Below are 17,610 nucleotides of genomic sequence, written 5' to 3' on the forward strand. Positions count from 1 at the left end.
AATCTGGTATTTTGGAGGTATTTTGGAGTTCACAAGTTTGGAGATCTAAAAATTCAGAAGTAGAACATTTAAGAATCTAAAATACGAAAATCTAAGAAAATTGACCAGTTAGTTATATGTATGCTAATCCAAAGAAAGAATACGTGAAACGTATTCTTTACAGAATATAATCACCATGTACAATCTTCCCAGCTTCGAACAATAAGTACATCTACAAAAGCAGTACAAGAAATATCAAATCAAAATCGTTGACAAAATACTCATTCAGCCACTATACCTCAAAGAACCACCCCTATCAACCCTCAGTCCCTAATCCCGAATAACGATGCCGATAGTTCTAAATCGTGGCTATAACCTGTAAGAATCAAGAACAGCCTCGTCCATCTGACTGTCTCGTTGCGCTTCGGTTGCAGAAGCTCGGTTTGCATCGGACGACGGCGGGAGGATATCGACGTCGGAGGTGGTGGCGGTGGTTGGCAAGTCTGGTGGTGGCGACATTGGTGGAGGTGGTAGCTGGCGTTGCGAGCGGGGCCGATATCCAGAGAGGCGTAGAGGGACAGACGGCGAGGGGTACCCGGTGTGCGGGGGGTAACGAGGAGGAAGGAGGGCCAGAAGGAGGAGTGGCGAGGGGTGGCGAAGAGGGAGGGGGTGGAGGCGGTAGGTGTCACGTGGGCGCGAGTAGGCCCCGCCTCCGCGAAGTAGCTGGAAGCACGGCGAGTCATTCATGGCCGAGCTAAAGGCTGCGCCACTCTCCGGGTCCGTCCAGCTGCAGCGGCTCGCGAGAGGAACCTTAGGGAACACCTGTCTCCCCCGCGTAACCGTGAACATCCGGCGAGGACCGCGCCGGCGACGACGACGTCGAGCATCAGGGAGACACCGCGCTACGAGCGAAGCCGCATCCGCGCTGCTTCCTCGCGAGTGGATCGCGAGAGTGCCCGGTGAGCCGTGTTCCGGGGCCGGTGGCAGGCTCTCGGAGAGGCCGCCGGCTCGCGTCGTCCTTGGACCACCGGTCATCATGTGTTACCGACAGTGTGTCAAGTGATATCTCGCTAAGAGTTGCTTTTAATTATCGTCGTCGTTGTTATTGTTGCTGCTGTTGTTGTTGTGTACGAGGGTGGTGAACACAGGGGGAGGAAAATTCTGGTCTGGTGCGCGTGTCCCCCCCGCCCCCTCCTTGACCCTGTGGTGTACTCGCTTTCTGGAGAAAACGTCGGTTAACGCGAACCCGGGGTGATCAAGGTGTTTCGACGAACGGACAACATTGACGTTCGTGGTGGAGGGCTGGCTGATGCACCGCGGCGGCGGCGTCGCCGGAAGCGGTGCTGCTGCTGGAGCCGCCGGTATCGCCGGTGGATCGGCCGGAAGTGGCGCGATACCCTCCACGAGTCACCGCGGCCTCGAGCTGGAACACCCGTCGGCGATGCCCGGTGCACCGGGTTTCCATTGGGGTGCTGTGCTCGCCGGGCACCATGCGGCCGCCGCGGCGAGCATGATGCAGCCACCCCTGTCCGCGGCCGGTGAGTACACACCCGCGCCCGCACACCATGGACCAACGCATCCCGCCATGCCCATGGACCTTCACGTTCATCAGGGATTCCCTTACTACAGGTTTGTAACACGATTCATCTCATAGTCTTCGGGTGCTCTATTCTGGGGGTTGATTAGGTGGTGGGATACGGTGACACCTGTTGGCGAACACCATGGATTTGAATTATTTCTCTACGGAGTTGGTGGACATTTTTTTAGAAGTTTTTAGGGAGAATCGTTATGGACACATTTGTTTGGTTATTTTATTTAGCAGAATTTTATCCGGGATTCCTTAGAGTTCTGTATTTCTAGATTATCTGATACTTCTGGTAAACAGAACATGTATGTGGGATATGTTGGAACGTGTATTTCTAAATATCTTGATGTTTATATTTGTCGACTATGTTCTTGTCTTTCTACACTACTGTATCTTTGTACCCCTTGATTCCTTAATACCAGAGTCCTATAACAGTAGATCCCTATAATAATAGATCCTTGTTACCCTAGATCTTTGTAATACAAGATTTCTATACACCAAATCTTGCATATCTCTCGATTCATTGATATCTAGATCATTTATACTTCTTAATCCATTGATATCTAGATCACATATGTCTCAATATTGCTGCAACTACATATTTCTAGTTCCAGTCATCTCTAGATCTCTGCACTCTTCTACCCTTTTGCTCCTATATTCTGACATTCGTAGATCCTTATATCCCCATATCTGAAATCTCTACATATCTATACTCTTACATCTGCAGATCCATTGATTTCTAAAACTCTGTGTCCTTATATGTCCACACATCTACACTCCTGCATCTCCAGATCCATTGCTGTAGATACTCTCACATTTCTAAATCCCTATACTTTGTAATCGCTAAATCCTTATACTTCTCAATCTCTATACATCCACAATCTCTATAGACAATTTATCTGCAAATCCTCGCAATTTTATATCCCGCCCACAAAAACCTTATCCCTCCCACAAAAATCCCTAGTAATGACATTAAACTGACGAGTAAGAGCAGTTGCAGAATATTAACAAACAGATTTCTGTATTCTAAATACATTGATAAAGAATGAGTTATCTGACTCATTCGAGCCTTAATTATATCGATGCATAGCGAAAAACTTAGGCAAATATTAAACATTACACAACAGCTCATTGCATTTCGTAATACTGCATACACACGAGTGAAAGAAGATTTCATTTGAGGCAAGCAAATACTGCCATCCTTCCACAATTCATATAGTTCCTTGTTTCCATGTCGGATTTGATGCGTGGATAAGTGCATAGGTAGGCAGTGTTAGGTTTCGGAATTTACCTAGTAAATATTTCTCTGCTAAACGAATACCACCATGTTTACCCATTTCGAGCAAACACCTTGCTTAAATACCGGACCCTTTAGTTCCTATCACAACGATCGAGTTCGTTGACGTTTCGCCGTTACATTACACCCGACTGTATTTTCATAATCCGTAGAAATTTGAACTTCTCAAAAGCAATAATTTCCAACTACATACCTTCTCAAATTAATTTCTTCTTACTTTATCGTGGTCTGAGAAAATCGTCATTCTTTAAAGGTAGTCGATTTGTTAACTGACACTCGATAACAAAATTTGTAACTGTTGATATGGATGATTGAAGAGGTTAATTCATGTTCTATATTTCAAGATGTAGTGGCTTGTGTTTCATAGTGCAGTTAGAAAGAGTTATTCGTAATTCTATAATGGAATGTCCATTTCATCATAAAGCTTGTCGGTTATTTGAAAAATGTTTCATTCTATTATACATATATACAATACGTAGGTGTCCATAACTTCACATCAAACGAACTTTCTCAAGAATTTTGATAGCAATTCAACACTAAGATTTAATTAACGTGTCTGATGATGAACATCACCAGATGAAACCATAACTAAATTACTCCACATAATCTATTTACTATTATTGCTTTTTAAGAAGACTTTGAGTTAACTATTTAAGATAGACATCTAGTAAAGAAAACGTTTCAAATAAAATATAAAGGACAAGGGAGATCACCCACGAATGCATTAAAACCATCAAACTAATCAAATCCTCATTTAACATGTCCAACCACGTTTACAAAAATAAAATAAAAATTGCGTTTCATGTTCAAACCACGTTACACAATACTGCACGAAATTTGAAAACAAAAAAGTGTGACCAACTTTTTTTAGAGCTTCTCATGGCCCGTATCACGTGTTCAACTACGAAGACAAATTACCACCTGTCAGCGAGTCACGTTTTATTATAAGTTAATTACAAAGTTCGATCGAAAGTGGCTCGTTTTTATCGATTTAATCGTTCGATAATCAACAAGATCGGAAACTCGAGCCACGTAGAAAACGAAGCAGTACGATGTCTCGATCGATGTTTCCCTCGATTTTTTATTCCTTTATTTATGCACGCCGCTGAATTCTTACCGCGTGCCAAATTATGTTAAAGCGGCTACGTGTTGAGCATGCTCGCGGTATTACGGGATGCATTTAACACGTTGAATACCGTGGGGGTCATCCATGACCGACAGCAAAAATTTAACGTAATCAAATAATTGATGGGGAAAAAATGAAGAACCAATCTGGTTTACACGTTCATAATGTGGAAGTTTCTGTTATTAAGAAAAGATAGTTAAACATAAACAAAATGTTTTCCTAACAAATCTCAAGTTAATTTATTGTGTACTTTATTTCCTGAAAAATTATATATTCTCACAAAATTACTTTTACTCACAGAAGATAATTAAACTCAAACAAAATTAATTTTCTCCCACCAAAAGCGTGCATATCAACATAATTTATTAAATACGTTACCTGAAAGATTATATCTCTATCCCGCAAAATTTTCAATCATAGAACAAAATTAAACTCAAACAAAATAAGTTTATTACCAACAAAAGTACATCAAGTGCTTTATCTGATCACGTTGTTGAGAAATTATTTTCGTGTCTTATGTGGAACATTATATTTCTTTTAATGCCCTGTTACATAGTTCAGGGAAGTATACCTTGAAGTTGTAATTCACACGAAACTAGTACAACAAGATTTCGACGATTTGTCAAAAGGTGGAAAGATCGCGTTTTAGAAAGCCGAGTTTTGAAATTTTCGTGTACAGAGACTGGTTAGCTGATAACGCGATATTCTTATACAGCGAAACCTGTTCAAAGTCTATACACGCGTGTCCCCTATAATATTTATAAAGGCGATTCCTTTTCCGACAGCGTGTGCGTTAATAAACTTCGAACGGACAAGTTTATCTTGTACCAGAATGATTCTATCGCTCACAGCGTTTATCGCTGCGACTCGAGCTGCTTTGAGGTGCAAACGCAATTAATTATGACAAGTCTCAAATCATTTCGAGATTCGTTGAATTCAAGTTTCTACCTTAATTGTAACGAGTCGAGTTTATAATTTATAACTGACGATTGATAATGTAGCTTATCACAGCACGTTTTTTTTAAAGAAAGTTGAAACAAAATAGATACTTTGCGTAACAATTTTTTGGTCAGAATTATCTTCTTTCAATGAACACCATGTGAAAGCATTAGATTCGTTGAATTCAAGTTTGTACCTTAATTGTAACGAGTCGAGTTTATAATTTATAATTGATGATTGATAATGTAGCTTATCACAGCACATTTTTTTTGAATGAAGAAAGTTGAAACAAAATAACAACATAGATGCTTAACGTAACAATTTTTCGTTCAGAATTATCTTCTTCCAATGAGCACCATGTGAAAGCATTAGATTCGTTGAATTCAAGTTTGTACCTTAATTTTAACGAATCGAGATTATAATTTATAATTGATGATTGATAATGCAGTTTATCACAGCACGTTTTTTTAAAGAAAATTGAAAGAAAATACTAACATAGATACTTTGCGTAACAACTTTCGTTCAAAATTATCTTTTAATGAACACCTCGTGAAACTCTTGCTTCAGAGTCTATCGATTGTCCAAGTCGAGAATAAAGTTAAAAAGGTAGTTTGTTTTTTTGGGTCCCGTATAGAACGATGAAGAGAATAATAGACGGTCGATGCGCAAATGATATAGGGGAACGATTAATTCAATAGTATTGAAAACATCCGAAGCCTATTTGCCAGTACACGTTTCGCTCAGGCGAATGGATTTACGACACAACGTCTGAAAAATCCATAAAAATCTTAATACAATTTGCTAGGAGATTAAGCCAGCCGGAGTGTATAATTACAACGAACGGTTCGTATACTTCCTTTTCAGACCGGCCCGGGATTACGTATCGCCGTGTACTGCATTATGGAGTGTGAATAATTATAGTACACGCTGGAACTGATGAACGAGTGTGCGCGACGATTAACAAAGAACAACTTCGCCGCTTTTCGAAACGCTTCCTCGTCCTGTGCAAAAAGGAGAGGAAAAAAAAGAACAGAGAAACAACTATCGTATCGAAACCGGCTATCTCGATTAGATCTTGTATCGAGCCCTATCGATCCTCCTGTCAATTACACCGAATCGTATATATCGAGCCGCGTCAATTACCGCATACACGCCTTACACGTGAAATAAACATTGTGCGGTCCCTGTGGGTGAAGCAGCGAAAAATGTAATTGCTGTACAAGCAGCGTTGGTAAAGCACCGTTCGCGTGCGTTTCTACTCGTGTAATCTAGAAAATTGATAACAGTTCAAAGTAGTTTGCACGCGTGCATTACGGGCCGAAAATTGAAAGCTGCTTTTGATCGTTGGAAATTGCTTTTAAAGGTAAAGGTTTCACTTACAATTACTGGCTTCTTTCGTCAACTTTCTTATAGTGCTGGTAAAAATTAAGATAAAGTCTTCTAAAGTTTTATATAGATCTCAAGGATGCATTGTGCTCTCGCTATATTGCCATGGATGTTAGATCGCTTTATGATGAATCGGTGCTTAGAGTTAAATTACCATGCATTATCGTACGTTATGTCACCACGCGTTAATTAATTGCTAGTTTTATTACCATATATTATAACACCACGTTTTATATTAGGAGTTTAATTACGTCGCGTTATATTACTGCATGTAACATCACCACGCATCATATTACTACAAGTTATATTACCACGCGTTATATCGCCACGCAATCCATTACCACAAGTTAGGTTGCCACACATTATATCACTCCGCGTTATATTACCATATGCGTTTAATTGCCATGCAGTATAATACCACGCGTTCTATCGCCACGCGCTATATCGCTACGTGTTATATTACCACGCGTTATATTGCCACGCGTTATATTACCACGAGTTACATTGCCACGCGCTATGTAGCCACGCGTTATATTACCACGCGTTATATCGCCACGCATTGTATTACTACGAGTTACATTGCCACGCGCTACATAGCCATGTGTTATATTACCACGCGTTACAGCGCCACGCGTTGTATTACCACGAGTTATAGTGCCACGCGCTACATCGCCACGCGTTATATTACCACGTGTTATTTTACCATGAGTTACATTGCCATGCGCTATATCGCCACGCATTATATTACCGCGTGTTGTATTGCCACGCGTTGTATTACCACGAGTTATATTGCCACGCGCTATATCGCCACGCGTTGTATTACCACGAGTTATATTTCCACGCGTTATATCGCCACGCGTTATATAACCACGTGTTATATTGGCACGCGTTATATCGTCACTCGCTATATTATTACGAGTTATATTGCCATGCATCATGTTACCACGAGTTATATTACCACGCGTTATATTACCACGCGTTATATCGCCACGCATTATATTACCACAAGTTATATTACTACAAGCTATATCGCCACTTTGTATTACATCTTATATCATGTTATAATATCGTATATCATCTTATATCGTGTTAAAATACTATATGATATATTACCATACGCTATATTGCACCACATTAAATTACTAGCGTTAAATTATTACGCGTTATATCGTCACGTGTTATATCTCCATCAAATTTCATTGAAACCAAATATGTGTTTATAGTATATTTGATCAATGAATGATTCTTGATCTATCAAATCCCCTAATGAACAAATTTTGACTGATAATAATAAGAGCGACTAAAATTTAACCAATATGACGAATACCAATTCAAATTAAATATTATAATTATTGTAAATGTTCGATATACTAATGCACAGTACAATAAATTAAATCGAAAGTATAATAAGTACCTACACACATAATTACCGTAGTAGCCGTAATAACAATTTTATCGTGCAATCAATATATCGTACACGTATCGGTTCGCATTAATCATCATAATCGAAAACCAGACTGTTGGTGTTTCTCGAAAGATTTCATCGTATATTGCAATAAGAAGTACAATTTATGCTTGATCAAAATTTTATCTCATAATCCATCAATGCACATTAATCTTCGTAATCGAAACCAACAACTTTGCTATTTCTTCAAGAGGTTTATTAAAACATTGCAACAAGAAAGCAACACTGTTGCGAACACCTTATGAAACGACTTTAAATGAGCGTCAGTTGTAACATGAAAAACTGCCCCGCTATTTGTCCTCGTTCACCCAGATTCTCGTCGATTAATTAACATCGACGTGATAAGCTGACAGGAGGGGTTCGGACGCGACAACATTAGCGAGAACAGCAGCGCGATAGAAGAAACGGCACGCAAGAAACTTATTATAATCCGTGGCTCGTCCAGGTTATTAGCATTCCGCTATCAATTATACGACCCCACCGCTTGAAATAACTATACTACTCTCTTTTGCTTACCGGTGTGTATACTCGGGTGCAATGTAGTCTTCGTCTAGCTAAAATAATAAGATGTATAGGAAGAATTTTTTTTTCAATTTTTCAGGGGGATAATATATGTACATTTGGCTATTTTCAAATTTCTAAAATGACGAGTATCTAAATTTCTACGATTTCTAAATTTAGGAGTTTGTAATCTGTAGAATTTTTAGATTTACAAATTTGTAAACTTCCAAATTCCTAATTTTATTGATTTGTGCATTGTCAAGTCTTTGAAGTTGTAAATGTTTTCAAATATTTAAACTTTCAGATCACAAAATTTTCAAATCTTTGTAGTTTTAAGTCTTCAAATTATCAAATTTCTAGGTTTCTGACTTTGCAAATTTCCAAAACTCCAAATCTCCAGTCCTTAAATTTCCGAATTTCTACATTTCCAAATTGTTAAACTTCCGAATCTCTAAACTTTCAACTCTGTAAACTACAAAATTTCCAATTTTCAAACCTTCAGATTTCCAAGCCTCCAAATTTCTAAATCTCGAAACTTTCAAACTACCAAATCTCTAATCTTCCAAAATTTCTATACCCTCAAGCTTTCCAATCCTCTAAAGTACCAAATCTCTAAACTTTCAGCTCTGTAAACTACAAAATTTCCAATTTTCAAACCTTCAGATTTCCAAGCCTCCAAATTTCTAAATCTTGAAACTTTCAAACTACCAAATCTCTAATCTTCCAAAATTTCTATACCCTCAAGCTTTCCAACCCTCTAAAGTACCAAATCTCTAAACTTCCAAATTTGTAAGCTTCTCCGTTCAAAAATTTTCAAATCCTTAAACTTCTGTCTCTAAATTTCCAAATTTGCAAACTTACAAATCTCCAAATTTGCATCGTTCAAAATTTTACACTTCCTAAATTTAGCTTCCAAATTTCTAAATTCGCAATTTTTCTGTTAAGTGAAATCTTCCAAAGAAGTAAATATATGAGTATATATTATATATACATATTTATGTATGCATGTAAATGTTAGCAATAGTTCTCGAAGACGTTTACTATCGGTAGAAAGCTATACATTTCAAACTATATGAAAATATTTGACGTCTTCAATGCGACTTTCTAAAATTTCGTTTGTTCTTTTTGAATAGATGATTTCCCACACTGTCGCTACTAACGTCACATATGTACATATGACCCCTTCAGTTTCCCACATATGATCAAAATTAATAATTCTATTTGTTTCGAAACATATACAAATCAAACTTTGTTATATGATTTTTAAAAACTGGTTAATATGTACAAATGACTTACATGCTTCAAAATTACATATGTGTATAAGTATATGTTTTCGACAAATTGAAAAGTTGCTACAAATTTAATCGCTACATATATCTTCAGCTGTTCATACAGATTGTTCATCAGTTGCACATCAGTTGTTCGCTTATTATAATCATGAATAATTATATTTAAATTAAGATTTTTAGGTTCGTATTATATAGTAACATATATGTATATATTATTTCATCTTACAATGCATTGCTTCATTATATTTGCAATATTGATTATTTTACTCTGAACAAAATATCTTTCTTGGATCTTTCGATTACTTCAAATTCAAATTATTCAATCCAGATTCTTTACCTGCAAGAATAACTAATCGAACAAACTTGTTAACACACAAATTTTGATTTTGTCGCAGAATGAAATCACTTCGTTACTTCGTTCCGTCCATTTGTAAAACTTCGTTGCTTCGTCGGAAAGAAAATGTCCTCAGCCAATGTCTTGATTACACAAAATCTAAATTTACCAGATTCTTTCTTTACCGCGGATCAAAGTTTCTCCAGCGAACTCTTAGTTTCACAAGATCCAAATTTACTTCAATTCTTTCTTCGTTTCCCTAATTTACAAAACTTCTTTCGCGTTACTTCGTTTGGTATGGAACGAAGTGCCCAACTTCAGCGGAGCTCTGAATCATGCAAGCTCTAAGATTAGAGTTCTGTTAACTAGCTAATTTGTTTGATAATTAGTTCTTCTGTGCGAAATCTTCATCATTCACAATCTAAATTTTCTAATTAACTTCTGAACTTCGAGGCGGACTTATATTATGCAAAATCGGCTTATTAATTTTGTTTACTTGAAGATCTGAAGGATTCATATATTCATATTTCTTCATATACATATGTGTATAGAATTCATATATATTTCTGAACCTCGAGAATCTCTAGATTTTTAGAAACTTTGATCACGAAGTTTGTAGATTTTTAAATTCTCAGATGCTGAAGTCCCTAGATTACTAAATTTCCAGATGCTGAAGTCCCTAGATTACCAAATTTCCAGATGCTGAAATCCATGAATTTTTAAATTTCTATCAAATTTTTAGATTTTGAAGTTTATAAGTTTTTGAGTTTTTAGATGTTCAAATACTTAGATCCAGAAATATCTAGATTTCCAAATTCCTAGATACCGAAATTCCTAGACTACCAAATTCCTATATGCTGGAGTACATGGATTGCAAAATCCTCAGATCTCGAAATCTCTTAGCTATTAAATCCCTACGTTCCTACGTCCCTAGGATCCTAAATCCGTAGGTACCCAAATCCCTAGATCTTCAAATACCTCCGTTAAGACCCCAAATCCCTAGAGCCCCGAATTCTTAGATTTTGAATTTTCCAAATCCCCAAATACTTAAATCCACAAGTCCAGATATTCATTGTATAACTATAAGTCACATACCTCTATAACCCCCATATCTCTATAATCCCTATATCTCTATAACCCCTTTATCTCTATAATCCCTATATTCCTATAACCCCTATGTCCCTATAAGTATTCCTACAAGCTCTATATCCCTAAAATCCCTATATCCCTAAAATCCCAACGTCCCTATAAACCCTATATCTCTACATATAATCCTTATAACACTTATATCCCTATAACCTTCATATCGTTATAATCCCCATATTCACCTCTATCTCTATAACTCCTACGCCTCTAAAACTCATATATTTCTACCTAATCCCTAACGCAATTTCACCCATATCCCTAGACCCCAACTTCACATTACTTCCTTTCAAAGTCGAGCATCTTCAGAGAAATCGAAGAACGTTTGCTCACGTTGGTGACTTCACGACGATGTTTGACGATGTTTGATTGAAGTGATGCTTAAAGTATAATGTCACAGAAGTTGCCTGGTGAAAAGAAGCCCGTCTTCGGACTCAAGAGAAGCGGAGTACGCAGACGATGTTGACCTAGCGGTGCGTCGAGTACCACTTGTTGCCGTGTCGTACTTCGAGTACCTCTGTCAGTACACTTCGAGCCCGTGATGCTTAAGACGACCTCGAACCTCTATTGACAAATGCAATGGTACCGTATCTGCGTTAGGCTAAACAGTTTCGAAAATTATTATTGATTGAACTCGTCTCATATGTCTTGATTCAATCGTTAGTGACATGAGTTTGTGTTGGGTATCGATGTCTTGAACAGACGGCTTCAACAGACGTGTTTGATATCACTCCGTGAATATTCGAATAAAAGTATACAAAGTGGACGCGTGGATTAATGCAATATGTCGTTGTTCAGATTGTAGAAAGTTTTCGATGTGGAACGAAGAAAGACGTCATAGAAAATATTTTATGTTCTTACTCCATGATGATTATTAGGTAACTATGTATAATTCATGATGAATTAGATAACTGTGAAAGCAATATATTTTGGTAAAAGAATCACAGGGTGATACCGAAGGAAATATGAGAATTGAATAATATATGGTTTATTCGTAAATGAATATCCTTGTATGTAATATAAGAAGTTTATTCTTTTACGTCATGAAGTTAATCGTTACATATACCGGTGGTAAAATGCAAAGTAGGTCAAGATACGATGAGGCTCATTAGAGTTAATTGTAATATCTCAGTGTAGAAACTTAGCCCTTTAAGGTGACGTGTCTGTCTACCATCTAATGAAATTTTAAATGGCTCCAACACGTATCAGTATACAAATTTTTATATACAAAATTATTACCAAACTTCTTCCATTTTGGAACAATTTGTCTTTTAGCTACTTCAATACAATTAGTATTAAATCCAAATTATTTAAATATTTGATTTAATGATATGCCTGTCTTCAATTCAAGAATGATGTTAAGCAATACAACGTTAACAGTATTTCTTTCTCTCCACTGTACTTAACAACTCAAACACAATTTCAAAGTTACGTTACAAACAGCGTTTCATTGTCGTAGAAACGTGCAGAGCTACTGACCGACTTGTCTGGTTACTTTCCACTGAAAACTCGGGTAAACCGGGTTTCTTTGATCTTAACGATAATGATGTTACTCGGAAGCGTGGCCGGATGTTGAAATGTGCCACCACGTAATACATAGCACATTTTGAACAAATTCGATTAAGCAACAAATGACAGAAATGTCAAATACGTTCGATATGTTATATACAATGTATAATACATGACGATACAACGCGTGATGATTAAACGCGTGATACTGTAACACGTAATGGTACATGACGATTTAACACGCGGTTGTCTAGCGTGAGATAATAAAATGCGAAGCAGTCGAATGTGTAGATAAATGTTCAATAAGAATGTTCAATCTAACGCGTGAAAAGCTAACTTTTAGTAATCTAACGCGTGAGAATTAAATTTGTAAGCTAACACCAAATGAACTAACATATGGTAATCTAACTCATGGTAATGGAATGTGTAGTACTATAACTCGTGATAAGCTAATGCGTAGTAATTCAGTGCGTGGTAATCGAACGTGTGGTAATGTAACGCGTAGTAATCCAGCGCGTAGTAATCGAACGTGTAGTAATCTAACGCGTGATAAGCTAATGTGTAGTAATCCAGCGCGTAGTAATCAAACGTGTAGTAATTTAACGCGTGGTATTCGAACGTGTAGTAATCTAACGCGTGATAAGCTAACGCGTAGTAATCTAGCGCGTGGTAATCGAACCTGTAGTAATTTAACGCGTGGTATTCGAACGTGTAAAAATCTAACGCGTGATAAGCTAATGCGTAGTAATCCAGCGCGTGGTAATCAAACGTGTAGTAATTTAACGCGTGGTAATTGAATGTGTAGTAATCTAACGCGTAGTAATCCAGCGCGTGGTAATCGAACATGTAGTAATCCAGCGCGTGGTAAGCGAACGTGTAGTAATCTAACGCGTAGTATTCCTACGCGTGGTAATCAAACGCGTAGTATTCTGACGCGTAATAAACTAACGTGTAGTAATCCAGCGCGTGGTAATCGAGCGTGTAGAAATCCAACTCGTAATAAGCTAACTTATAGTAATCTAACGCGTCGTAATCAAGCTTGTAATAATCTAACGCGCCGAAATCAAGCTTGTAACAATCCAACGTACAATTACCTAACACGTGAACTTGAAATAACATACCTGAAAAAGGGTTAATAATCATAAGTGAACGTTGGTCATTCATCGCATTCTTGTTCGCATAATAATTCAGTAAAATCGTTCGCAGTTATTTTCAAGAAATCTGCCGAAAACCTTGGTAAGAGAGAACCGGTTACACACGTGCCGAGAGTGACAAAATGATAAACACGAAAGGCATAATCAGCATTATAAATCAGTCGAGCAGTGATTTTCAGTTCACACTTTTCAAATTACATTAAACAAATCTTACTTGTATTATATCTTAACATACACAGATACAATTTTACACCAAAATACTTCTTGTAACAAAATTTATTTCGAGAAACTGAAATCGTTATCTAAGTTACATTTAATTAATGAAATTACGTATGTATATCAAATGTATATTAAACATTAAAATTTTATTTCATTTATTGTTCATTAAAATTTACTTCAATTTAATATTCGTTAACATTCAAATTAATTTCATGTTCGTCGAAGTTATATTAATTTGTATGTTCGTCGAAATTCATTTTATTAAATTTTTAATTAAGATCGCTATCTGCACCATTGAAGAGCTTACGCAGAAAACGATAATCATCTGTGTACGAGCATTGAAACGATCAGCCTGATCGTTTCATTGGCTCCAAATTAAGATACGCAATGTAAATCGTAATCTGACGCACATAATTCCAGCGTTCAATCTTGTCTGTGCATTTGTCGGTCGCGTAGCGTTCGAAGCTAAATTGCATGCCTTCGATGTGTACGCAACGGATCTCCTGACAGTTTGTCTGGAGATTGACGAAGAGACCAGAGACGGTAACAGTTAATGTCTGTGACGTGAGGCATCATCAAACTTTAACGTTTCGTGACAGAGACAAGCCTGATGTCGTTAACGAACGGGTGTCTGGTGAAACGATGATAGGTTCGTATCGCGATCTTTTAAATTCATTCTGCTTCTAACCGAGCCTCTGATTTAATTAACGTATCGAAATTAAAATGGTCTGAATCACGTTAAAACCGTTACATCACAATTTCATTAAATGTTAGGGTTATTGTTAAAATAAAAATAACAAAATAATTTAGGATGCAATACAAATTAGTCACATTTATGGAAGGTCTCTAGCCCTAGTATTTTAGAGAAGATTTCAACCATCATTCGTAACAGATTATGAAAGCTATTATTCGTAAAAATGTTATAAAATATTAAACTTACGTTGTAACAGAGTTACGAGATATTAGTGTTTGAGAGAAACAAAATAATATGTAGTGTCATAGATCTGTTTTTATTTAAACAATTATCTTTTGAAACAGGGTAGAATACTCTGAAAACAGTCAGTATACCATAGATGTATATTCTTTTATAATTTGATAATAGACCATAAGATATGAATAAAACCTCCTAAGGAGCATTCAACAAGGTAATCTTGAACGTATGTCTAGGTCGATGTAATTGGACAATCCAAGTATTAACCGGAACAGCTTATTATGTGCTAAAATCAGGAAATTTGTCACTGCGTATGAAATACCCTACACTTCCACCATAATAAAAAAACAAACAAATTTTAGAAAAGATTAGTTCTCAAAAAGTACACAGATCGTCATCTTTCTATCTACCGGTGAACACGGCTCGTTAAGAGAACACGGTCCGTATGACAAGATTTTTCCCCGTCAGAATGTTATCGGGTCTCAAAATCTGCGATTCGTTGTCCCAGAACGACAGAAGCCGGTGCACGTATGCGTTTCAGAGAGAAACGAGACAAGACGAGAGACAACATGGAACCGATAAAAACGCAAGCGAGTTTATTTTATTTATCGGTTGGTCAGCAGCCAGCCTGGCTACGGTTGCAGAGAGAGTCTCGCGACTATCGTTCGCCAAGCGAGAGGAGAGGAGAGAAGAGACGAAGGAGAATCGGCCCAGGCCAAGCCAGGCCAGACCGAGCCAAGCCTGGCCCGAGTGTTCTCGGTTCTTCGGCTCTCCCGCCATCGAATGGTTCGGGGAACGGCGGAAGAATGCATCCATCGCATCGGTTGCATCGATGCAACAACGGGCAAGAGCGTGTTTCTTACGGGCCCTTTTTTTCCTCGAGCTGTCCTTCTCGCTACCGCGACACGGCTTTGTCTTCTGCTCTTTCTCTCGCGGGTCGCGCGAGCGTCCGGCCCCATTAGCAGTTGGACGAGCCATCATTCAATAACGCTCTCAATGCCTGTGCGACCGTCGACCGTGTCCGTGTGCATATCTCGGACACGCGTGTCGTCGTGCCGCTGATGATCGTGCACCAGTTTCAACTGGTAGGCTCGATCAAATTCGGTTCAGTCTGATGCGATAGGTGCACCTCGATCTGCTGCATCGTGAGCTGGAAAATCGCAACTGATAACGAATTTATCTGCTCATAAGACACTCACATGGATGTGATTTCGATCTACATAATAGATACTGTTACCAATCAGATCCACGCGGTTCCTATGTGATTCAAACGTGGTTCCTGCCGGTCTTCCGGATGACCCAAATTATGGTGTCACCTATGATAACTTGAAGATATCATGGAACATTGACAGAGAATGACACACTGATAGAGAATGTTGTAATTGGTAGGTCAGAGTCAGACGTAGGTGATCAAATGCAGGATTGATCCTCACAAAATCTCCTTACATCCAGATTATGTATGAAATGAGGTTATTCGTATTGTGGACAGGGTGAGAATGAGGATTAGAATAAAAAATGGTGCCAACCAGATCGCAGTGTTTCGAATAATTTGGTGAAAAGCATTGTTCTCCATATTTCGCTCAGAGTAACGATCTAAAGTGATCAGTGAGCAGAGTAGAATTAACCCCTTAGTTCGTAAGTTGTCGGACTCTGCGTAGTCTTATGACGCACATGATAGTTCAAATGTGACATATATTATATTTGCACAAGAATTGATTTTTGAGTTCGGTACTGATTCTGATGTGTACAATTCAATACTATTAAATCCAAAATATACATTTGATGAAGAAATTACAAGGTAGAAGGTTGAATATATGTATTTGAACCTATAATTGGATCGTTCACCGAATCTAATCGAATAGAATTGAAACATATATCCAAATTTAATAGAACAGAACTGAACCGTATATAAAATTGAGTCGAACCGAATTGAACCATATATCGGATACAATAAAACAAAATTGAATAGTGTCCTATCATGTAACATTGAACCAATTCAGATTCGTGTTAAATTATACCACATGACGTAAGAAGATTTGAAACTGAAGATCTTAGGACCCATAGTTGAAATACCATGCATCGCCGACTTTCCAGACTTCCACTATGTACAGAATATCTCGATATTGATTCTTTCGCAATTGCGCTCCAATCGAAACAACTATTGCCTGTTTTATTTTCTTCACACTCGATGCATCCTCGAATCCCTGTCCGTTTTTTTCGTTAAACCATTTCTTACATCGCAACTTTTTCCCTTTAACCTTTTTTCCCCCATTTCCTTCCCTTCGATCACCCTTAATCGAGTCTCTGTTTTTTCCTGCTGTTCGTCTATCTCGGTCCCCTTCGGCCCCCTTCGGGCCCCTACGGTCCCTCGACGGGCCAGGCACCCGATGCAGCCCGGTAGTTGGAAGCGCGAACTTTTTTCTCAGCTATCGGCCGGTGGATCGCGCTGCGATGCTGGACTGCAATCAGAATTGATTATAGCCTGCCGAAACTGCGCCGCGGTCCGACGCGTTCATATTATACAACTTGCCCGCGGCTCTGCCCCGTCTTTCGCTCGCTCGCTCGCAGCTTCTTCCGACTCGCTTGCACGCACGGCGCTTCCCCTCGAGTCAAGATCGTTCTTGAAGAGCCGCCCTTCTCTCCTCGATACGTACGCTGTCCCGTGCCCGACGTCACTGACCCACTCGTGCCGTGCCTCCCTAGGGATCTTTGTCCTTTGTCGGAACCGAACCGCTTCCCCTTCGTTTCCTTTT

At 38.4% G+C, this 17,610-nt stretch overlaps 1 protein-coding gene across 5 annotated transcripts in view; it reads left to right on the top strand.

Annotated features, from left to right (window-relative positions):
* The first annotated feature begins 735 nt into the window (after positions 1-735).
* The window catches only part of LOC100875446 (protein trachealess), a 178,353-nt gene continuing 161,478 nt past the window's right edge, over positions 736-17,610 (top strand). For 4 of the 5 annotated variants that reach the window (XM_076536486.1, XM_076536489.1, XM_076536494.1 and 1 more), the window contains exon 1: positions 738-1,608. In XM_076536486.1, coding sequence (XP_076392601.1) covers positions 1,289-1,608 — 320 coding nt within the window. In that variant the 5' untranslated portion in view covers positions 738-1,288. Of the gene's footprint in view, positions 1,609-17,610 lie in introns of all 5 variants that reach the window. The other variant, XM_076536516.1, reaches the window with a different exon arrangement.

This window comes from Megachile rotundata, chromosome 1 (genome assembly GCF_050947335.1).
Source record: "Megachile rotundata isolate GNS110a chromosome 1, iyMegRotu1, whole genome shotgun sequence".
NCBI classification, from domain to species: domain Eukaryota; kingdom Metazoa; phylum Arthropoda; class Insecta; order Hymenoptera; family Megachilidae; genus Megachile; species Megachile rotundata.